The 24839-nt window shown below is 41.8% G+C and overlaps 1 protein-coding gene across 1 annotated transcript in view; it reads left to right on the forward strand.

Moving 5' to 3' along the window:
- The window catches only part of SLC1A7 (solute carrier family 1 member 7), a 73274-nt gene that overhangs the window by 24735 nt on the left and 23700 nt on the right, over positions 1–24839 (forward strand). The window contains exons 4-5 of the mRNA XM_054980797.1: positions 2373–2415; positions 7748–7967. Coding sequence (XP_054836772.1) covers positions 2373–2415; positions 7748–7967 — 263 coding nt within the window. The remainder of the gene's footprint in view (positions 1–2372; positions 2416–7747; positions 7968–24839) is intronic.

A 24839-nucleotide genomic window follows, 5' to 3' on the forward strand; every position in this document is an offset into this window, starting at 1 on the left:
GGCCCCTAGGCCTAGTCAGCCTAGTCAGCCTTTTGAATAATACGGCCCTGTCCTTGTGATTAGTTCTTCTGCTGCTTTTATAACATCTGTATAGAATAACTGTTTGAAATTATATGGTTTCCTCCCAAGTCAGCATTGCCTACCATATTCTGAAATTTTAGACATCTAGTGCTAGATCTTTTCAGGATTTTAAAGCACACAAGTGCCTTTGCTTCTGAGAGTTCTGAGTTTGAAAACCAAACCAACTTTCCTTCTCCAAAAGAACCCACTTTTAAAGAAACATAAATTAGCTGTAGACATTTACTGTTTATCAACTTTAATGGCTGAATCATTAACAGTATCGGATAGCAGAAACTGCTGAATTTGAAGAAGAATGAGATCCTTTAAATTGACCTACCTGGCCCACCCTGGCCCCTCCAGCTCAAACTCCATCCGCTTCCAAGCCAACCACTCTACAGGCCAAAATATTATGAAAATAAACATTTGCTCCTGGTACAATGATATTATGCTGCTATGTGAGCAGATATATCAGTTTATTCCTGAGCTTTCTTGCTCAAATTTTTCAAAAACAAGATTTTTCAAGGTAATCCTCCTATCCAGATCAATTTAGTCAATTGAACAAAACGACTCTTAAAGAATAGTTAATGAGAGAAAATAAAACAACAACAATCTATTTAAAATATATTGGAAGAATTCCAGACTCCCGTATTAAGAGGAGCAGTTGTAATTCCTGCTGGATAAAGAATGATAAAGAAATAAAATGCTGTAATCCTCCACAAATTTGGCTAACATTAAATCTAGCTACTAACCATCTGATATTTCTTCTCTCGAGTAGTCCCAGTTATGTTTCAAAGCTGCCAGTTACGGTTGCTGCAGTTGGGGAGGTTCAGTTAATATTCCTTTTTGAAAGTTGTCATGGCCCACATGCATAGCTCTCCTTCAGTTCAGGTTCAAGGAAAATCCTCAATGGGAATCTGTTGCTGCAGATAAATTATCCCTCATAAACTAAACTATAATTTAATCAGAGCATTAATCTTTTGCGTGTTTGTAGCGCCTTTAACAATGATGAATTAGTGAAATTTCTAGTGTGTATAGATAGGGTTCATACTAGAGACAATGAGTCAGGTTCATTCTGGATTTTTGAGCAGCAAATGAAGGGCGTTGGTCAGATGTGCATATGTCTTTTGGAACTGTGCATTGTATCCAACTACACTGTTCAACTAACAGAGCCACCCTGAACAAAGTTTTACCTTTCTTAAGTCCACTTAAATCAGTGGCCTTAGAAAGATGTAGTTCTGTTTAGGATGGCATTGTAAGAGTGATTCCTTCCTCTGGCACAAAAAGATGTTCTGCCAGTGAAAGAGCTTTTTGCACAAGAGGAAAGCTTCTAGTGCTGAAGGAAGGAGTGGTATAGCAGGAAACAATCTAGTCATTTTATTGCTGAATAAACATGCTGTTGTTATTTACTCTCTTGATATGGAGGATCTAATTTTTTTTTGTCTCTCTTGATATGGAGGATCTAATTTTTTTTTGTCTGTCATCATTTTTTGAAAGAAAATAACATTTTTAAAGCTTTCAAGCCACAGTATTTTGTATCTGTGGTGTGACATGCAATTTCTCATCACTTGATGGATGACAGCAAGTTGTATGAACTGATCCCACTGCAAACTCACAGTCGGATCCTTCCAGCTTTTTGCTGGCGGAAGATTGTTTTCTAGCTTCTACTTCCCCTAGCAGTCTTTTTTCAACTATGGAAAAAATTGTGCTAGTGGTTGGGGATCTGCATGTATAAAAAGCCATGTCTATCTGGAGGCTGCAGTAAAGAGGAGAATCAGGTGAGATTGTGTCTCACACCAGGGGAAAGATGTTAGAATCCAACCCATTATGGTGACAGTAGTTTATATTCATAGTGTGTGACCTGTGAACTCATTTGTGCATTCAAACACCACTTCATTCAGCACTCAGGAAGTAACTGACATCATAACTGACACCATGTGTGAACAAACTGTTTTATACAATGTTTATGTAAGATGCTGGGACTTGGTGAGTTTGTATTGTCTTCGGTTCTGTAGATGTAGGACAGCCACAGAGAACAACTCTCTATGTATGGATATGGAACAAACGACTTATGTGAAACAAGGTGGTTTTTTTGTACTACTTAGTAGCACTAGAGAGTTGACTTAACAGAACGTGTTCCAGTTTGGGTGAAAATGCTGGTTTCAGGTTCTATAATAGTTAAGACAATAGCCAAATTATACTGTCATTTAGATATAAACAGCTATCTAAAAGGGAAGGTAGTTGATAAATACTGCTGTCTAGTGAATGCAAATTATACATAATTTCATGGCAATGAATTTCTTATCTCTTTTCAGGAACATGTTTCCTTCTAACCTTGTTGAGGCCACTTTTAAACAGGTGAGTGTCTGGATCTCACTTAATAAGGCACTAAATAAACAAGAAAATGAGACAGGATAAAACCTATTGTATTCACCAGGGCCTAATGGAAACCTAAAACCAACAGGAGTTTTCCTATTGGCTCCAGAAGGGTTACATGCTTCCAGAGAAGGAATGGGTTGAGGAAGACAAATTTCCTCCTAATTGCGCCCCACCAACAACCCCCCTTTAATAATAATTGTAGAGGCCAGCAGATCAGATTTAGTCTGTCAATAGGAGTTATGGTACTCAGTGATCTAGAAGAGGTGTATATAAGCTTGAGTTTTTCCCTGTTCGACAGTAGGTAGCCTTATGATTTACGCGCAAGTTCCAACTTTTCGGGTTCCACGAATGCCAGGGTCCTTTGCTACAGTCCTCTTGATTATGGAACAAACTGGAACCCAGGCTTCTGTCTTCAGCTTGAGAATTACAGCCCTGCAATAATAATATGTTTCCAGTAATAATTCCAAACTAAATATAACACTCATAGACCACTTTTACTCACAATTGTTCACATACAATGTGTTTCCAATTACCTTATTCAAGGTGATAACAGCACATAAAATTTTATCAAGCTCCCCTACAACCAGCCTTCTCCTCGGCTGATCAACTCCAGACACTGACTCCATTCTACTGGACTAAACCTACTAGCTTATGGGGGTTACACCCACATTCATCAGACCTCCATTCAATTCTCCTCCCAACTTTTTTTACAGATAAACATAAGGACATTCTTGCGTACTTGCAATATTCTTATATATACCAAGGCTCATTGCTTGAATGCAGACACCTCTTCGCCCCTCCTCCCACACTCGCTGTTGCAGTTTTGAAGGCTTTTGTCTGTCTCTTATGTACTGCATTTATTTATGCAGTACATTATGCATTTATTTATGGCTTCTGAAGCAGATGTATTAGCAAAGTGACCATAGTACTTTCTATTTGATTTTTTTTTTTTACAATTTTATTTTCTACATTACATTTCTTTTTAAATAAGAACGCTGAACATAATGTTTAATCTCACAATCAATGTGGTAATAGATGAGTGTTAGAAGTATGACAAATAAAACTCATTGACGTCTTATTGATGTTATCTGCTCTGAGCCCACTTGTAAGAAGAACAGAATATAAGTCAAATAAATAAATAACAACATTCAGCATTGCCTGCTGGGTTGGTGGGAATGAAAAATACACATTAACAAAAACATTAAAAAGTGTCATCACCTTTTTCCTCAAAGGCAAAATAAGGACAGCAATTTACCTGGGATAAGCACCATAAAAAGGAACTGTCCCTAGCAAGCAGCAAAAAACAAACAAACATAAAGAATCCTGTGGCACCTAAAGATCTAAGAAGACAAATTTACAGAACAATCCTATGCACAGTTATTGATTTCAGTGGGTTTAGCCAGGAGTAACTCTGCATTGGATTGCACTGTTAATTGTAAAATAAACTTTTGTAGGCTTAAGCCCTGGTAAGCAGAAGCATGTCATCATTGGCAAGAACTCAACTTCTCCCATTCCATTTTTAACTATTAAGTGGTGTTTTCACTGCAGGCATTCCCTAGCTACTGTTTAGTTTATTGATGTAAGATGGCAGCGTGCAAACTAATAATTAAACCTGTTATTTTTTTGGCCGTGGTTGGTTATGTAAATGTATAGTAATTTCAATGCATATATATTATTTTATAAGTTACTTGGGTACTCCTAATGCTGGTTTTAATTACTACCCTAAATTATTGGGATGAGCTAGGATAGAGGAGTTAGTTACAGTTCCCATTTTGCAAAGGTATTTGTGTTCCTCCTGAGCACTGCAAACAGTAAAGGTGGGATTACTTAAACAAAGCATTCGTTTATTACCCATCAATAAAATGTTGCTGCCTATTCACTGGAGCCCCTGGTCTGGATGGCCCAGGCTAGCCCAGTCCTGAAGGATCTCAGAAGCTAAAAAGGGTCAGCTCTGGTTGCACTTGAATGGGTGCCCACCAACGAAGTACAGGTCACTATGCACAAGCAGGCAATGGCAAACCACCTCTGTTCATCTCTGGCCTTGAAAACTCTATGGTTTTCATATTGGCTGAGACTTGACTGGCACTTTACACACACACACACACACACACACTCTCTCTCTCTCTCTCTCTCTCTCTCTCTCTCTCTCTCTCTCTCTCTCTCTCTCTTAATGGAGGCTACATGTTACATAAATGAATGCATTTCAAAGTGGCCAAAAGTAATTATCCAAACTGGAACTGAGCCAACACACCTTATAGAGGTTTGTTTGGCTCCACACCATGCATGATAAGTAAGAAGATGTTAAGTAAGCTTTTGGAGAATTCCTTTTGCATGCTCGGAATCCAGCTATGATGCAGGTGGCCTAGGAAAACGGCATTGTATAATTAAATGAAGTTGCACCTAATGATGGTGAGGTTTGTGAAATGTATTTCTGAAGTTCCACACTTGCATGAAATAAGCTCTACTGAAATCACTGGGAATTACTACTAAATGAATATGTTTCAAAAGCAGTTGTTTTGCAGTTCTGCAATCAGCTGGAGATGAAAATTTCACAAGGTACTTAATATATAATATTAAATCTTGTTATGCTCCATCCAGACACAAATGTAAGCTCCAGTGTATGTTTACTCAGGAGTAAACACTATTTAATGATGTGTATATTTGTATTCTGTTATCCGCCTTGAGCCTGTGAAAGCGGGGAGGGCGGAATATAAATACAATAAATTAAATTAAATCAAAATTAAATTAAATTATTCAGTTTAATAAGATTTAGTTTTTTCCTTCCCAACCACCAACAATATTTCAACTAATCTGTTAATTATTTGTTTCTTGTTCTTGCAATCCCACCATTTGTGCTGTTAAAAAAATGGACTTTTTATTAGCACCATTACAATGTAGTGCTGTTGCAGAACAACAGGGCAGAAACCAAATAAGCCTTGGCAGAGAAATGGCTTGGTGTATGGGTTATTAAAGGGGGAGAGGCAAGAAACAACCTGCCAGAATCTGCTGAATTCAAAGGCAGAGAAAGAAAGTCTTTAGCGCTCTTGAAGGAAGTGGGCGGTAAGCTTCAAAGGCAGCCTCTCTACTGCCAAAAATTCAACAAGAGGAGAGCGCTATCTGTGATCAAATCTCCAGGAGGGTTAGGAGTCGGACAATAGTCACAGTGCTTAGGGAGAAGGGTTTAAACCTTCCCCTTTTACTATTTTCTGATGGAGCACATAGTTTACTTTAGGAAAAACGGAGCTGGGACCCTAATTTTATCTCCCTCAATGCTGTGGCTGCAAAAAAAAATATGCATTGGCATATATATATATATAATATGCATTGGCATATATATATATATATATATATATATATATATATATATATAATTTTAAATACAGAAACGAGTCCATACAGAGTAAGATTAAAATTACAGATAGGAACAGGACAACAGTGTAGCAAAACCAATGTAGGATATTACTTGTCAGGGCCTATAGCCATAGCACTGTAGAGAAACGGCTACTATTTCAGTTATTGCCACATCTGGGTTGTCAAGCAGAAACTGAACCTTAAAATCATCAGAAAACTCTGAAAGTTGGGCTAATATAGGATGTAGAAGATCCCGGTGTGGCACCAGATAAAGACACTGGAGAAGAACATGGGAAACAGTTTCAACACAGTCCATTGAACAAGGGCAACATCTGCTAGAATAAGGAATCCCATAAAATCTACCAGGGCTGAATCCACACACCCGCAGAGCAAGAAATCACGCTAGAAAGACGCTACACTTGCGGGTGTTTAGCGAACATTTAGCGCAACGCCAGGACGCTCCACGGGTGTGTGGATTCAGCCCAGATGATCCTGTTACAAATCTCAGTCTCTTTTTGTCATGGTGACTAAAAGGCACCTGCACAGTCAGAGGCAGCAGACCCCTGAATACCAGCCCTAGGAGGCAACATTAGGAGAAGGCCTCGGCCACTGCCCCCTGTTTGTTGGCCCTCCAGGGCAACCGGTTGGCTGCTATGAGAAACAGGATGCTGGATTAGATGAACCACTGGTCTGAGGGTTCCTTTTTAGTTGAATTTTAGTTGAATTGTATGTATTGGTGCTTGGATTCCTCCTCCACAATCCTCCTCCCAATCAGAGGAAGAACTATGAGAATTTCTCTGCCTTTGATTGTGGGCTATGCTGAAGTCCGGTGGAAGGGGAAGGCACGGCGACAAACTCAGACCCACACACAGAGCTGGAGAAAAAATGGCCACAACTTTATTGGCATACAAGAACAAAGGAGCATTGGCAAGCATATGGATTGGATCCCCAGCATTGGCTGGCCCGCCTGCCAGCCACTAACCCCTCCCCCCTTCAGGACCCCAGCTGAAGGGGGGGAACCAAGGAGTGACATTAAAGGGGGAGATCATATGGGTGTACACCCCTGCATGATTCCCCTGCCACCTGGAAGTGAGTGAACCCCAGCAGCCCCTGAGCTGGGCATGCCTTACACCTCACTCCCAAGATTCCATATGGAAATCCCCTTAATGGGGTTCCAGGGCCCAGGGCCCTAGATCCCCCAAAAGAGATCCGATCCAATGCTACCCGCAACGAGTTGTGACAAAACAGCAAGTGGAAAGAACAGCCAACAAGGGAGCGGAGGGTGGGGATTTGCGTCGGGAAGCAAAGTGCAGGGAAGCAGGGCTGCCTCTGCTTAAATGGTAAGCCACCGGGCCAGAGGGAAAACTTCCTCCCTTAGGTCCAGTGGCCAGCCCCGCCCCCCGGCCAACCCCTCCCCGGCCGCTTGTGATTGGGTGGCCAAGTTTAAACTGATTGGCCGCCCGAAGCCCCAAAGCACACCGGGGAGAAGCAAGCATGGCGGCCGCCGACCTTCCCCTGTCTCCGTGCCCGCGGCCACAAACCCTCCGCCCGGTAAGTCGGGCGTCCGTTGCATCCAGCAAATTCTGGAGTATCTCCTTTCTCTCCCATACCCCAAGACTTTCCTAATCTATTTTGTTTCTATAGAGCATGTTGGTGCATGACATTACAATAGTGACATAAGCAGAACTTTTAAAAAATGGAATAAAACTTGGAAATGTCAGTGCTAGGGTTGCTGGTCTCCAGGTGGGGCCTGGATATCTTCTGGATCTGTGCTTTATCATTGTTACAACTTTACACTATGATTTGCCATTTGGAAAAGATCCTAGGTCTTTAGAACGTTTTGTACTTTCAGTAAGTAGTTTTTCATTAGAAAAGTTCCATGCACTCCTGCTTAAAAGAGACTCAGAAATCGAAGAGGGTGTTCTTCCACCTATAATGGAGATTATGTCTGCTATTTCAGTACCGAACCAAAAGCATCCCTATTGTGAAAGCCAACAAGGCAGCATCTGAAAGTGCCACTCACCGAATAATAATCTATGGAATTCAGGATGAAAATGGATCTAACATTCAAAATTTTGCCTTGGATATCACACCACCACCAGAAGTGATTTACAAATCAGAACCAGGTACCAGTGAAGGCATGAATGTGCTGGGAATTGTAATATTCTCTGCTACCATGGGTATGTATTTTTAATCCATAAATCAAATACATGTTGAGTGAAGATGTTATTTGATGTAGCAGAGTATGGTCTTTCTGTTTAGAATTTTTGATATCATTCCACAACTCTTCCTGATTTCTTTTGCATCAGTCATCTACTAGAACTCTCCCCTCTCTCAGTTACTTCTTTGAGTGGCATATTGGGACTTATGCAGCATAATTAAAATTGCTTGAGAACAGCATGCTCTGCTTGCTTTTCCTCATTGCCTTGCTTTTCCTCATTTGGATATTGTTACTTCCCTGAATATTGTTATTTACCTTGTCATCCATCTGAAAGAGAGGTTTATCATTCAATCAGCATTTGTGGCTGAATTCATGTGCAAGTAGTCCTGTATGTGGATTTTTCTGTTGTTTTTTGTTGTTGTTAACAAGTGCCACAAGAGTAAATTGAATTAAATTAACACATGCAAGGGAGAAGCATTACTAAATATAGGGTACATACAGATATTAGCAATCCCAAGGCCTCCAGTCTGCCATTCATTTTGAGCAGCTGCCCAACTAACCCTTGGAATTTTCTGTTGCAAAGCAAGAACCACAAGGAATGTGTCTCAGACAGCTGGTACATCTTTATTTTTAAGAATCAATGCTTCTAAAAGGGAACTGTCACGGCCCAATTGCACGTTATACAGAAGGTCCCAGATTCAATCTCTGGCCTCTTCAGTTCAAAGGATGAGTTGTAGGCAATGTGCAAGACAGAGACCCTCAAGAGCCACTGCCAGTCTGAGTAGACAAGACTGACCCTGATGGATCAATGGTCTGATTCAGTATAAGGCAGCTTCATGTGTCCATGTGTATTTGACTCCTTCCCTGCAGTATGTGGTTATGAAATTGGTAACATGAAATACTATTTTAACTGGGCCCACCAATGTATATAACAACACCAGAGACCAGGCTGTGGCAGAGGCCCAAACCTGCTGGCTCATGCTACATGTTCTCAACATGCCCCCAAGGCAGCTAGCTTGTTGGTAGCATTTCTGGATAGAAAATGTGGGGCCACATTGTCTCCTGAGCAGTTTCAGATTGGCAAAATGTATTCAGATAACCAAATATCAGGGTACTTGACTGAACTAGATAATTCCACAGGTTCTTGTTAAAATAAAATGCACTGGGGGCTCTATCCAGGAAGGTGTTCTCTTGCACATGGCCCATGTAAGCGAATGGGTGCTGCTTAGTTTAGCTCTTGTGCAGGTTCAATCCATTTTTATGAAACACGTACAGGAAAACTTTCGATTGGATGTGTAATTTAACTCCATAAGGGACTCTTGAGGAGGAGGGACATCTTCTGTTTTCTCAGGGGAATATGAGTCCTCTAGCTGTCTTGATAAACTTCTTCAATGAGCCAGTTTTTAAAAAAAAATTATTGACAGAATCCAGCAGAAACTAACCGTGACAACTACCCATTGAAATCAATGGAAATGATTCATCAAATGTATTCAATAGCTTTCAATGGGGCTAAATCGTTAAATAACTTTTCCTGTATTATTATGACTAGTTTTGTTATATGTAGTCAAAATTTGAATTTTTAATTTAAATGCTGACTTGAGTTTCTGAACTTCATATTTTAATTTAGGCTATACTTTAGGCCCCTTTCACTTTTCCATTTTAACCTGGTTGTTATCCATTGTTGCCTTGACTTCATGTAAAGCGATGGTGAGGCAACAGGTTGAAACAGCATTTACATCAATTTATGAACCATATGTGTTTATTTTTATTTATGTCATTTATAGTCCGCCTTTCTCAGACTCAAGGTGGATTACACAGTGTGAGATTAGTACAGTCAGTTTCGAGGACATTTCCATAAACAATGCCATAGGGTAAATAAACACAATTTTACTAGACATAGCATTAGTAAGAATCCAATACAGAGTTGAAGAAATGTTGAAACAGAACATAAGCAATTCTAGGGCTGAGATTAGACCACATGAAGCATAAGTAGTTCATAGGAGCGCATATTTAAGACAACAGGTAGTACATAAGGCAACATAGTGGTGAAGTCTATGGTCCTTAACTCATTAACGAAGCATCTGAGAGCCCCTCCCTACAATACAAAAGCCTTTTTGAATAATTTGGTTTTGCATCGTTTATGGAAAGCTGGGAGAGTAGGGGCTCTCCTGACCTCCTCAGGCGGGCTGTTCAACAGAGTAGGGGCCACCACAGAGAAAGCCCGTGTATGGGCTGCTGTTGACTTCACCCATGTGCAGAGTGGCACCTGCAGGAGACCCCATCCAGATAAGCGAAGCTGCCGTGGAGGAACATAGGGAGGGAAGTGGTCTCGTAGGTATGCCAGGCCAAGGCCGTGAATCCCACGGGCCGTTTCACCCTCTGGCAATTTCAAACGACACTGCTTTTTCTGGCATGGGAAGTAGCTAGCTACTGTCATCCCCTAGGCCACCAGGGCTTTTGCATTAAAAAAAAATTGGCACAAAAATATCACTATAGTTCTAGAGCTGTTGTAATGATAGGTGTAGCAGGTTCACTGAATTCACAGCTTTCGTTTTTTAAAAAGTAAGTCTCTAGGCTCTTCTGTGTGGAGATATAGGAAAAAGGCATATCTCTACAACAAAAGGGGCTAGAGACTTTTTTTTTTAAAGCAAAGCTAGGTATTCAGAGGACCTTTTACACTTATTGTTACAAGGCTGCAGTGCTATACCACTAATCTATATGTGCTTTTAAAAAAAAGCATGTCAGACTTTGACGAGAAAATAAAAAGGCGGCACTGTCAGAAGCACTGCAGACATTTCAAACAGTACTCCACAACGAATAGGAAGCACATTGAAAACTTGAGAATGGGAAAAACAATTTTTATTTTTTTAATGGCTCAACCCCACATTACAAACGGGACTCAAGCAGCTTTGTCTGAAAAGGTTAAAAAAAAGGTTTTAAAAATCCATTATCAACTGGCAGCCAAATGGCACTGCTGTAGCATAACGGTTTAAGTTGTTGGGCTGCAAATCAGCACTCTGCTAGTTCAACTCCCACCACTGCCAAGAGCTTGGCAGGTAGCCTTGAGTAAGCCACTCCTCTCAGCCCCAGCTCCCCAGCTGTATTGCTGGGGGAGGGGGATAAACACTGTTCACTGTTCTGAGTGGGGCACTAATCTGTCTAGATGAGTGATATGTAAGTGTAGTAGTAGTAGTAGTAGTTGTTGTTGTTATCAACCAATAGCCAAAACAGTTTACAATGGCTGTGTGAAAATGGGCTTTTGTCTTTGCACTCAATGAAATTCAGTCAAGCAGTTCTTGATCTGCCCTGCAGAGAGCAGTAAAATATTTAACAAGCTTAGTATTCTTTTGGGGCTGTATCCTCCTTAGCTTGCCTCTGCTCTGAAAGATAATGGATTTTATTTAAAACATTAGTAAGAAGAATTCACCTTAGCTTCCCATCACTTTCCTTCTCAGGTAGTGGAAAAGGCAATTGGAGACTGCAGGAAAAGTTGAGAGGGGATATATGCCCCCAGTTCAAATTGGGAGGAGTCCCCATTAGCACAAGCCACAGATACTGGCATCATTATTACTCAAGCAAGTTTGTTAGTTATGCTCAAATTCATGTTTGAGAAGGTTGTAGCCTCAACATCTCACTCTTAATACTAATTCAATGAAGAGAACCATGTTTCCTAGACGAAACTACAGTGATCCACCTGACAGAAGGGGGACTATTCCCCCCTCTTTTAGCTTTCAGCAAGACTGCTCCTGCTCTTTCATTCAGCCCAAATTGGCTTCACATACTGAACTGCCTTCACCTTTCTGCCAGCAGGAAGATTAGCAGATTAACGTCATTTATAAAATATAGTGTGGATTTGCAGTTTGAAGCATTTGGCCAAATCAACAAGCACTGATGTTGTGAAATAGCTGGATCTGGCAGCTTGTTCTCCTGAAACAGGAAGTAAGCAAGATCTGGAACCCAGCTTGTATACACAGATGTGAGCTCTGAGGCCCAGCTCATTATCAGCATAGAGATTTTATACAACGTAAGCATTCTTTTTTTTTAAAACCTTTCATTTCCACTGAATGCATCTTTTTCGCTGAAATGGTTTCCTGATTGCCTAGCCTGCATTTTCCCAACCCGCAGTCTTATCCTCACCTCCAACAGATTCCCCCTCATTCTTGGCAAAGGAGCCAGTTCAGTTTCCCAGTGGTACTATATGCATCTATTATTTCTCTCTTCCTAGCACCACAGGTAGCCCTGACATTCAGAGAGTGTTTTCACACTTGGATAATTAGCTTTGAGCCTGTTTAGCACTAAATCTGTGGACATGTGATTGCTGCTAATCTAGAAAAGAAAGTATTTGTAACAAGAACGCACATTCTGAGCAATGAATGTTTTACAGTTACATTACAAACTAATTTAAGTAAAACTACTTGAAGCCTTATGGGAAAGCACCTAAGCCTGCTAGCTGCTGCTGTATGGGAGGATTGTTTTATTGTGTGTATATACTATTGAATGATTTTGTAGTGCTGGGTGTCTTCAGGCTGCTGAATGAATACAAATGGGGGATAGTAACAATACAATCAGATCTTGGCATCACGCCTAACTGGATGCCGAATCCTTAGAATGGAAATCAAAAACAAAATTACCTGACTGTAATACTCCCCCAGATTCCCTGTATAAGGTGGTATGAACTTTATTGGAGCAGGTCAGGTAGTGCCTGGAGAAAATGCAAACAAAACAAAACAAAATCTACTACCAACAAGGAAGGACAGAGAAAGAGAAGATTTTGCCCCTAAGGAGTGGTCTCAGAATGCCTCTCCATATGACACAAGTGTGGGACAAGCTCTTCCTACTTCCCTCTCCAGCTCTGCAAGATGACCAGCTCTCGAGAAACTTGTGTGCCCCACATAGACCACTAGCAACATGACTGGTGAGGTCTTTGTAATGATTTGTGGATGGAAGCACGCATTACATTTTCAGTGGCAAGCCACTGCTGATCACCTGGCTGGAGGGGTCTTTGTAATGATTTGTGGATGGAAGCACACATTACATTTTCAGTGACAAGCCACTGCTGATCACCTGGCTGGAGGGGTCTTTGGGTGGCTTGCTAGGGTCTTTGGGTGGCTGCTAGAAGGAGGAGAACAGCTGCCAACCAGAAGGAGAGGGCAAGCAAGCAAAGTATAGCTGCTGCTCTGCAATCAATAAGAAATGTCGAGTAGGAGCAGAAACTGCCATTCACTGGCTCGCCTTCTCTGTCTGTGTCCTAGGCCTGCTGGACAATATCTTGTCCAGGGACTACCAAACCTGAAACTAGCCTTGGTCACAACAAGCTCTGTTTGTATAGTTAAGCAGAACAACCTTGCAAATATCCAAAATAATCAGAAATAGATTCTGCTAAAATCTACTGAACAGATTTTATTTTATTTTTAATTACTTCATTTACACTCACCTTTCTCCCCAGTGGGAACCATTTTCCTCTCCTCCATTTTATTCTCACAAAAACCCTGTTAGGCTGCGAGTGTGTGACTGGCCCAAGGTCATCCAGCAAATTTTCATGGCAGAGTGAAGATTTGAACCTGGCTCTCCCAGGTCCTAATCTGGCACTCTAACCATTTACCACACTGGTGTGGCATGGGTCTATATAGGAGCGATGTACTAAGTATGAATAACAGAGGCACTTAAGAGCCAGTCCACAAGTCCACTATGCCACATAGCCCTGTGGGTTTATTTTCTGATGACACCTGGCTCCTCTGTCCAAATAAGCCTGAGAAAACTAAGCAATGCTACTATGCAGAAGTGCTAGATTCAACACTGGGAATGGTTTCAGCAGTCCCCAGCTAGGAGCCATTATGGCATCCTATTTCCTGGCCAAGAACTGTTGCAACTGTTTTAGTTGTTCACAGAAGTCCTTAGGACCTTAGAGTGAGTGCTCTCTCTCTAGTCTTGATGATTCTTTCTGTGGTGTATCACTAAAGCCTGATTTGCGTAACTTGTGGAAGTAGTTTTGCATTACTATTTGATGTATGGGATTAAACTAGATATATTACCATTTTTAGAACCTATAGCATAATTTAAGAACTATTATCTACTTTAAGTATTTCTGATAGGCTAGATATCAACAGAATCAAGAATAGCAGGATTTGAGTCCAGTGGCAGCATAAAGACCAAGATTTTCAGGGTATAAGCTTTCGAGAGTCAAAGTTCTCTTCTTCAGATACTATCAGAAACTAGCAGTACATAATTATTTTTATGCCTTTCAGCCCTTTCTTGTATATGTCAGTTTCTTTTATTGTCAATTGATGAATCCCTCTGTACAGAAATCAGACATCTGGGATTTCTTACCCCATTGTTGAATGTCTGCTAAGGTTGCCAGTCAAGAACATCAAGTGCAGTCAGTTGAGATGTTGGCTTTTGTCACCTAGATTTTCCACTAGAATCTGGACTGAAGCCTCCTAATTCAATTCACAGCTAACAAATAATAGAGACTTTGTGACAGTGGAGAGAGATATCATAGGGATTAAATCTATTTAATCTATTGAAGTCTTAGAAGCCTTAGAAGGTTGTATGTTTTCTTAGGATTACACTGCAAATCAATATGGCATGGCATGGCATGGCATGGCATGGCATGGCATGGTGTAAAAACAGTTATTTAGGGGGCGGGGTTCTGAAAATCCAGGAACAGTTTAACAATTGTCTCCCCAGTCCCCTGCCTCCCAGGTAGCAGAGGCAGGGAGTGGAAGCTGTTTTTGCTAAACAGCTGTTTGGTGGTGTCTCCCTCCCTTTACATTTTCAAGGGCCATCCTTTTCTATGGGAAGACCTGGCCACTACTGCTCATAGGAAACCATGACTGTTATTTCCTATGGATGATAGACCGAGCTTCCCTGGACTGGTCTATCCTATCAGTTGTTAGTAGGTATCTGCTCAATCATCAACCAAAAGGGAGACTGCAATGAAAAAATCAGTAGAAGATCGAGACTTGGAAGAGGAGCTGTGAGGGAGCTAGATAAGATACTTAAAAATAAAGATGTCTCTCTGGTAATCAAGATCAAGATAATCCAAACTATGGTATTCCCCATTACTGTGTATGGATGTGAAAGTTGCACTATATAGAAGGCTGATAGGAAGAAAATTGATTCATTTGAAATGTGGTGCTGGAGGAGAGTTTTGCAGCTACATGGTCAGCCAAAAAAACAAATAAGTGAGTACTAGATCAAATCAAGCCTGAATTCAATAATGCTAGGAAGAGTGGAAGGCAGTAGGAAAAGAGGAAGACCTAAAACGAGATGCCTTGACTTAATAAAAAAAGCTATGTCCTCCAGTTTGCAGGATCTGAGCAAGTCTGTTAATGATAGGACGTTTTAGGGCTGCCATAGGTCGGAGGCAACTTGACAGCACATAGCACATGCAACCTGTCCTTTTACATTTTAAAGGGCCATTATTTTATTTGGGATAGACCTAGCCTACAATTTCAAGGCCCAGATCTTCCCATGGAAAATAATGGCCCTTTAAAATTTAATAGGATGGGAGATACCTTCAAACAACGGTTTGGCAAACCAGCTTCCTATCTCTCCCTATTGGCTCCTGGGATCAGAAACCTGAAACACTCCCACAATTCCAGGACATAAAATTTTCATTACTCCCAGAATTTAGGAGTAGTTTTGGATATCCCTGAGCTGAGCTGAAACAGCTAATTTCCAGTTTATTTTCAGCTTGGGTATATCTGACTACACATCACATGGGATTGTTGCATTAGATGACACATATACAGCTGCTATGCTGAGTGAAGTGGTTCCTGTTTCAAATTCAGCCACCAGACTGAGGCCCAAGAAGGGTGAGATAAGTTAGGGGTTCAGTCATCACAAGATAGACATATCAAAGAAAAAGTAAATGTAATATTTTATTACAAATGCTCTATGTCTCTGCTTCCACAGCTGCATTCTAATATCGCTGCTCTATCTCTTCCTCTTCTAGTCAGCAGGGATTCTCTGTAAACTCCCATCCTCTACAATTTCTACAAGGATATGTCTCTAAATTACAATTCATTCTATTTTTTCCAACTGAAAGCAACACATTCAACACAAGACGCCAACTACCAATTGTGCTATCATTTCTGCAGAGGCGAGATTACTACTAGCACATCACTCTGGAGTCCGTCTTTACCGATCACTTCCTTGTCTTTTTACAGGCTACTCAACAAGTTTGTAAGAGCAACTTTGGAACTTGCACCTTCTTCCCTGACCATCAGGGCAACTGTTGCTCCCTGTGGTCTTCATATGGGCCTTGCTGGACCTCAGCTTGGTGTCCTCTGTTCTCTTGCCAGAATACCAATGGTACTGAACATAAGCATGCTTTGTATCAGCAAGTATTGTAGTTTTTTTGGATTTGCTGATAGACTCCTATGGTTATGCTGAAAGCGTCCCTTGGTCTGTCTGTTTGATAAATCTGAGTGTGCACCATCTTTCTGGAAGATGAAGTTGTCAGCAAGATAAGTCAGGAATTTATTAGACCTTACATTTTTAGCAGAGTTTGATTTCTAACATATCAGGATGATTGAAATCTCCCACGATGACTGTGTCCCTTCTCTCTAAAAATATTTGTAATCTGGTCGAGGAGAATATCATCCAAGTCATCTGCCTGGCCTGATAGTCTGTAGAAGACTCCCACCATAATATCACTATTATTTCTTTCTCCTCTTATATTTACCCAGAGGCTCTCAACTGACCTTCCATGCTCAGATTCAGGTATACATCCTTGACATACTCCTCCTCCTCCTTTCCTTACTGGGCTATTCCTTTTAAAAAAATTGTACCCCTCGATGCTAATCTTCCATTTGTATGTTCATCCCACCAAATTTCAGTAATGCCTATTAGGTTATAGTTCCTGTATGAAGACTTCAAGTTCCTCTTGTTTGTTTCCCATACTCTGAGCATTAGTGTAGAGACATTGGAATCGATGGTTTATGTGCTTGGAGCACTTCATATTTGCCCTTACCTGCAAATTAATGGGTCTCTGCACATATGCTGCTACCCGCTCATCATCATCATCATCATCATCATCATCATCATCATCATCATCATCATCATCTATTAAATTTATAGTCCGCCCTCTCCATGGATGTGCTCAGGGCGGATTACAACATACAGATAAAAACACATTAATAAAACAGTGCATTAAATAATGATAAAAGCCAGATTTAACAGCATAAAAACAAACTCTGCACTATGTTCTAACTCTGCACTATGTCCCAGGTTCACTTCACCCTTCCCTGCCAACCACAAGGGAACTAAGGGGTGGGGACATGAGTTGGTGTGAGATTAGCCACTGTTCCTACATGGGGCAGATGACTCGATATAGCACCCCACTAATAGGAGACAGGCAGGGAGGCCAATCGGTGGATCTGAGTACTGGCTTCAACCAAATGCCTGGCGGAACATCTCTGTCTTACAGGCCCGCCAGAAGGACACAAGGTCTTGGCGGGCCCAAGTATCCTCCAACAGAGAGTTCCACCAGGTTGGGGCCAGGACTGAAAACGCCCTGGCCATGGTTGAGACCAGTCTAGCCTCCCTAGGACCAGGGACCACCAATAGATTTTTCCTGCTGATCTAAGAAGTGCTCTCTGGGGTACATATGGGGAGAGGCGGTCCCTCAGGTATGCCGGTCCCAGTCCGTTTAGGGCTTTATAAGTTTAGACCAAAACCTTGAACCTGATCCGGAACTCCATGGGAAGTCAGTGCAGCTGCTGCAAGGTTGGAGTCACATGTGTCCCATATGGTGTACCCGCCAGGACACATGCAGCAGCATTCTGGACCCGCTGCAACTTCTGGGTCAGACCCAAGGGAAGCCCTGCGTAGAGCGAGTTACAGTAGTCTAATCTGGAGGTGACCATTGCATGGATCACTGTAGTTAGGTCATGGGTTGAAAGATAGGGGGGAAGTTGCCTGGCCTGCCGAAGGTGAAAAAAGGCAGACTGGGCAACTGCTGTGACCTGGGCCTCCATTGATGAGGAGTCCAGTGTCACACCAAGACTCTTGTCCACTGGTATGGGCACAAATGGTGCCCTATCGAATGCTGGGAGCTGGTTCCCCTATCCACTGCACCATGGCCTAAGTACAGGACCTCTGTCTTCATAGGGTTTAACTTCAGTCTATTCTGCCACACCCACTCAGACACAGCCTCCAGGGCTCTATTTAGGGCACTAGGGGCGGAGCCAGGCCATCCATCAGCAGATACAACTGGGTGTCATCTGCATATTGGTGGCAACCCAGTCCAAAACTCCATACCAGCTGGGCAAGGGGGCGCATATAAAGATTGAATAACAGGGGGGAGAGTATCGCCCCGAGGGACACTGCACACCAAAGGTTGGCGTACTGATAGCCTCCCCCCATGCACCACCCTCTGTCCCCGACCATGGAGGAAAGAGACGAGCCACTGCAAGGCAGTCCCTTGAATCCCCACATCGGCGAGGCAGTGGGTCAACAATTCATAGTCGACCATGTAGAACGCTGCCGAGAGATCTAGCAACACCAGCAGCACCAACTTGCCCCAATCCAGCTGCCTACGGAGATCGTCTGTGAGGGCGACTAGCGCTGTCTCTGTCCCGTGACCCGGATGGAAGCCAGACTGGAATGGGTCCAGGACCAATGTGTCTTCCAGGAAGACCTGCAGCTGCTCTACCACTGCCCGTTCAATCACCTTACCCAGAAATGGGAAGTTCGAGACTGGGCGGTAACCAGATGGATTAGTGCTCTTATCACCAGTAATTGGTATCATACTAGCTTCGGGTTTTTTATCTCTCTTTCCCCCACCTTGTCAGATTTGCAAGGCTCCTGCCAAACACATTTTTCCTACCCTCATGAGGTGCAAACCATCTCCCTACAGAAGTGCTTCATCCCAAAAGCATAGTCCGTGGCCTAGGAAACAGGCCATTCTTGATGACACCATCTGAGTAGCCAGTTATTTATTTCCAGTATTCTGCTTTCTCTTCCCAAGCCATGGCCCTTAAAAGGAAGAAGTGATGATGATGAAGTCTCAATCTGTACTCCCACGTCCTTCAGCTTTTTATGCAGAGCTTCATAGTCTCTTTTAATACATTCTGGACTGTGCCAGGCAGAATCATTTGTTCCTACGTGGATGAGCAAGAAGGGGTAATAAGACACGGGCTTTATGAGTCTTTCCAATCTTTCTGTCATGTCCTGGATGCATGCAACTGGTCGACTACATACCTCTTGAGATGACAGGTCTGGTCGGCACACAGTAGCCTCTGCCCCTCTCAGTAGGGAATCACCAGTCACCACCACACATCTCCTCCTATTTTGCGGGGGCAGAAGCACAAGCCCTCTCATGCACAGGGGCCTGAGAAACTGCCTTTTTACTCTATGGAGTCTTGGCTAGAAGTTCTTGTTCCAGTAGTCCAGAGTCAGTATCTAATGGGGATGTCCTGGAATCGATTGCTCAGCAATAAAGGCTCAGAATGTCTCCTAATTTCCCTGCTCCTGTGGGTTACATTTTTCCATTAAGGCCTAATAAATCCCTGATTTGTTTTGCTGACAACTCCATCTTGCAGAAAATGGAGAAGGAAACAAGGGGTTCTGCTATCTTGGACTTGATTCTCAAAAAAAGGGAAAAACTAGTTGATGAGGTGAAAGTAAAGGCCACAAAAAGCTGAATGTAATCAGACATATAGGTCGGATTTGAGAAAAGCTAATTTTATCAAACTCAAAGTTATGCTGGGTGGAATCCCATGGTCATAAATACTCAAAGAGAAGGGAGTTCAAGATGGCAAAATAGAAAAGAGTTCAGTAGCATGCATCTGATGAAGAGAGCTGTGGTTCTCGAAAGCTTATGCTACAGTAAAGTTAGTTAGTCTTAAAGGTGCTACTGGACTCTTTTCTATCTTAAAACTGAGATATTGAAGGCACAATCACAAATTATTTCACTGAGAAGGAAAAATTAGAAGAAGCTAAAGAAGCCAGAGTGGCTCCGTAAACAGCTTTCTAAAGATCTGAAAATTTTAAAAGACACATTTAAGAAATGAAAGGAGGGGGGCTGCATAACTAAGAATGAATATAAACAAATGGCTAGTGCGTGTAGAGAGAGTGTTAGAAGGGCTAAAGTTCAATATGAGCTTAGGCTAGTGAGATATGCTAAACAAAACAAAAAAGGGTTGTTGGTTATGTGTGGAGCAAGAAAAAGAAAAGGGAAGTGATAGGCCCACTGCAGGGAAAGGAAAGTGCGATTTTAACAGGAGATAAAGAGAAGGCAGAAGTGCTCAATTCCTGCTTTGCCTTGGTCTTCTCTTGCAAGGGGAACTGTGTTCAACCTGGCAAAAAGAGAACACATGAGGAAGGAAGAGAATTGCAGCCTAGGACAGAGGTGGGGTGGTATGTCAGCACATAGCTTCTTTAGATGAATTCAAGTACTCAGGGCAAGATGAATTGCATCCTAGGGTACTAGAGGAACTTGCTGATGTAGTTTCGAATCCTCTGCCTATCATCTTTGAGAGTTCTTGGAGAACAGATAAAGTGCCAGAAGACTGGAGGTAGGCAAATGTTGTCCCCATCTTCAGGAAGGGGAAAAAGGAGGATCCTGGTAACTATTGTAAACTTGACGCCCATACCTGGAAAGGTTTTTGAACAAATTAACAAAAAGTCAATCTTTGAGCATTTAGAAAAGACAGCTGTGATTACTAAGTGCACAGGCAAGAATAAATCATGACTCCCCTGTACCCAATATCGGGAGACCCCAAAATAGAGTTTGCATCCCTAAAGACCCAAGGCTGAGATGTGGCAAACAAAATAGAAGTTTATTAGATTATAATCAATAAATAAACTGATGCACATCAGATGACTCTGAACATGCATGCAATTGGCAATACCACTACCTTATATACCTTCTTACAAAGAAATATCAAAAAATAAAGTTATCTACTTGAAGCTACATAAGTGCAAAACACATGCAATTCCCAAACAATAAAGTTGTCTCAATTTGGAAAGTGTTACATTTGGCACCCTTTTGGCATACATCACTATCAATCTACATGCCAACTAGGAGACATAAGGGAGACACAAAAGTGAAATTGGGGGAATTGAGGAATATCAAAACCTAAACATCTGGCAATCTGCTGTAAATCATGGCCATTTGGAACATCCTCATATTTTGCTGATGCTAACTTAGCAATTTTAACAAGGCCAGTCTGAACTAGGTAAAAACAAGGTCAAAGGGAGGGAAGCAGCTAAGGCTCATCCCATCATGCACTGGGGGAACCAAAGTTGCAGCTTAAGCATAACACAGGAATACATGGAAAGTTCTAAAATCCCTTAACAACTAACCTTATCGCTTTTTGAGAGAGTTACTACTTTGGTGGATCAGGCAATTCTGTGGAAGTAGTTTATTTTTGTTACAGTAAGGCTTTTGATAAGATTCCTCATGATATTCTCATTGACAAGTTGGCAAAATGTGGTTTGGATCCTACTACTGTTAGGTGGATTGTAACTGGTTGACAGATCACGCCCAAAGAGTACTTATAAATTGTTTCTCATCCTCTTGGAGAGGAGAGACAAGTGGAGATATGTCCTGGGCCCTGTGTTGTTCAACATCTTTACAAATGACTTGGATGAAGGAATAGAGGGGAGGCTCATTAAATTTGCAGATGATACTAAACTGGGAGGTGTAGCAAATACAGTAGAAGACAGAATCAAGATTCAAGATGATCTTGACAGGCTGGAAAACGGCTAAAACTAACAAAATGAATTTCAACAGAGAAATGTAAAGTTCTGTATTTAGGTAGGAAAAAATAAAGGCATAATTACAGGATCGGGGGGAGTTGTCTTGGCAGTAGTGCATGTGAAAAGGATTTAGGGGTCTTAGTAGATCATATGCTGAACATGAGTCAGCCATGTGATGTAGTAGCTAAAAAGGTGAATCTGATTTTAGGCTGTATCAACAGAAGTAGAGTGTCCAGGTCACACAAAGTGATGGTATTGGTTTTCTCTGTTCTGTTTAGACCTCACTTGGAGTACTGTGTTCAGTTTTGGGCACCGCAGTTTAAGAAGAATGTTGACCATTTGGAATGTGTCCAAAGGAGGGCAAGTGCTATGAGGAAAGGCTGAAGGAGCTAGGCGTGTTTAACTTCGCGAGGAGGCAACTGAGAGGCGATATTATAGCACGCTTCAAATATTTGAAAGGCTGACACAAAGAGGATGGAGCAAGTTGTTTTCTGTTGCCCCAAAGGGCCGGACTAGAAACAATGGGTTAAATTTTAAACAAAAGAGTTTTCAGCTAAATGTTAGGAAGAACTGCCTGACAGTTAGAGCAGTTCCACCATGGAAGACTTCCTTGGGATGTGGTGGTCTCTCCTTCCTTGGAAGAATTTAAGAAGAGGCTGAATGGTCACCTGACAGCTGTTATGATTCTCTGACTCAATATGACTGTACACAAATCAGGAGAGGGAAGGCATGAAAGGATAAGCCAGTGCAAGGCTCTTGTGGTCCCTTCTTACATGCCCAGGGTAATAATGATCGCCACTTTGGGGTCAGGAAGGAACTTTCCTCCAGGCCAGATTGGCTGGGGATCCTGGAGATCTTTTGCTTTCCTCTGAGCATAGAGCAAGAATCAATGAAAGGAGGTGAGGAGGGAGATTGCTGTGAATTTTCTACACTGTGCAAGGGGTTTGACTAGATGATCCTTGGTGAACCTTCCAGCTCTGTGTTTCTGTTTCATATTCTATGTTCAGCCATAATCTTCTGACTCTGCATATTGGAACTGTAATTTCTCATACATACTCTGTCACCACCTGGTTGCAGACTTGGAAGCTCTCAAGTTCTTTCATTAAAATGCTGCTTCTTTCTTCTTCTGTACATCCATCTTGTCAAGTCCAGTGAGTAAGTCCTCATCAGGAAAGGAAAATGTAGAGCATATCCTGCATCCCATAAGTAACTCAGATGGGGACTATCCAAAGTCTAATAATATAATATGATGTGCCAATAATGTCTCCTCAACTGTAAGCTGCTTCTTTCATCAGGCATTTGCAAATTGTGCCATAGTTTCCTAGCAGGAAGTTTGAAATGCTCTCACTTGATAACCTTTTAAAGGCTTCTGGGATCTAGATGTACTTGTAACTTCCTATTAAATTCCTTTACAGTGACCAACACATTCACTCATTCTGTGGATTCCTGAATTTGTTTTATGACTGTTACATTTTCCCGTCCTCTCTAGCTCCTTTTTGAGCTTATCACAAAGTGCAGATGGCACCTGTATGCAAGGATGGATCAGTGGGGCAATTGCTTTATTAATTTGGATGGTATGATCTCTTGGTAAGTGAGAAAGACCTTCAACAAAATCATGACGTTACTATCAGTATTTCATATTCCAGATCTTGTTCTTGACAATCAGAGCCTGTTTGACCAGGTTAAGTTTCTTACTTGCCACCAAACCCAAGATTGGAATCACCTGTTCAGGTACTATAATAAATGCCAGTTTATTCTTGGTGTCTTTGTGTGGGACAGCAGCCATATCCAGTCCTTTCACTGGTGTGTTGACTCACAGATAACCAGTCACCTTTATTCTGGCAGGGTATAATTTTGATCCAGTTTAGAATCTTGTTCTGGGAATTGATCTTGGCACCTGTGCTCAGGTTAAAAGACAGCTTTGTTCCTTGTACTTCCTGTGGTAGACTCCAGTTCTCCTCAACCACTGCCTGAATCTGCCTTGTCCACCTAAAACTCTTAGTCCTGCATCTCAATTCACTCGGAGTTTCAACACTTGTGATTTGCAGTATTTTGTAAACAGCTTGTGCTACCCACTGTTGTAACAGGGTTTCCCAAAAGGAGCATGCTGTCTGGAGTCATGCTGCATGACACATTTTCAATGATCTTTTTTCACATCTCTGTCTCCCTTCCCTTGAAATGGCGGTTGCACTTTATGGTTAGCATCTGTTGTCTATCCGTAAGTGTGCTTGCTTACTACATGGGCAGTCTGTTCAGGTAGTATCAGGTACTTTTACCTATGCCCTCACCACCCGTGCTGCTCTAGAAAATCTTATGCATTTTTTCTAGGGTGAAATTCTCTTAATGCTTCCTATTGCTGCATTCTCCCTATTGCTGCATAAAATCCTGGCTCAGATCAGAGAATCGGTTAAGATATCAAAGGGGCAGGTCTTGCACAGGGTTTTTCATTCTGTAGTATGTTCTCCATACTTCTAACCATTTTCTCCATGCATGTAAACAATCTGCACCTTTTGGGGTGTACAATACTCCTCAAATATGCTCATTATTGTACCAAACTCCAGCTTTTCTCTTCTGCTAACTGGAAATCATTGTAAATCTCTAGTGCTTCCTCTGCTACCACATGCAACAAAACAGGTGTTTATCAGGTTTTTCTTCAACCCAGAGAATGTCTAGGTGAAATCCAAATCTCTGCCTCACTTTTCTCCAATTTTCAGCAATATTGCCAGATGTATGCAGGCTAGGTGAGGATTGCAAAAGCTATGATCTACCTTTTTCTGCTAGTGTGCCACTGGCAACCAGGTCTCAAGTCCCACAATATTCAGCTGCCCCTGCTTCCAGTGTCTTTTTTAACATCCTACTTCTGTTTTGATACCATTAGAAACATACTAAAAGAAAAGTAAACATTTTATTGCCTAGCAGACAAGTATTTCACTGCTTGCCTAGATGTTCCTTAACATTGCTACTCCAGCACCTCCCCCTCAAGCTAGCTGGGATCCTCTGTAAACTCCTTATATATTATTCAAAAGGACATTTTAAAAATTTCAACCAAGGGAGTGAGCAATTAGGGAAATATAAAGACATTATGCACAAGTTGTTAGGAGAGCAAATGGGTTGTCATGAGAGGCTAGTTCAGTTTGTTTTGCAAACCAACCAGATTGTAAACTTTGCCACCTTTTACTGA

This window comes from Eublepharis macularius, chromosome 5, assembly GCF_028583425.1.
Source record: "Eublepharis macularius isolate TG4126 chromosome 5, MPM_Emac_v1.0, whole genome shotgun sequence".
NCBI lineage: Eukaryota > Metazoa > Chordata > Lepidosauria > Squamata > Eublepharidae > Eublepharis > Eublepharis macularius.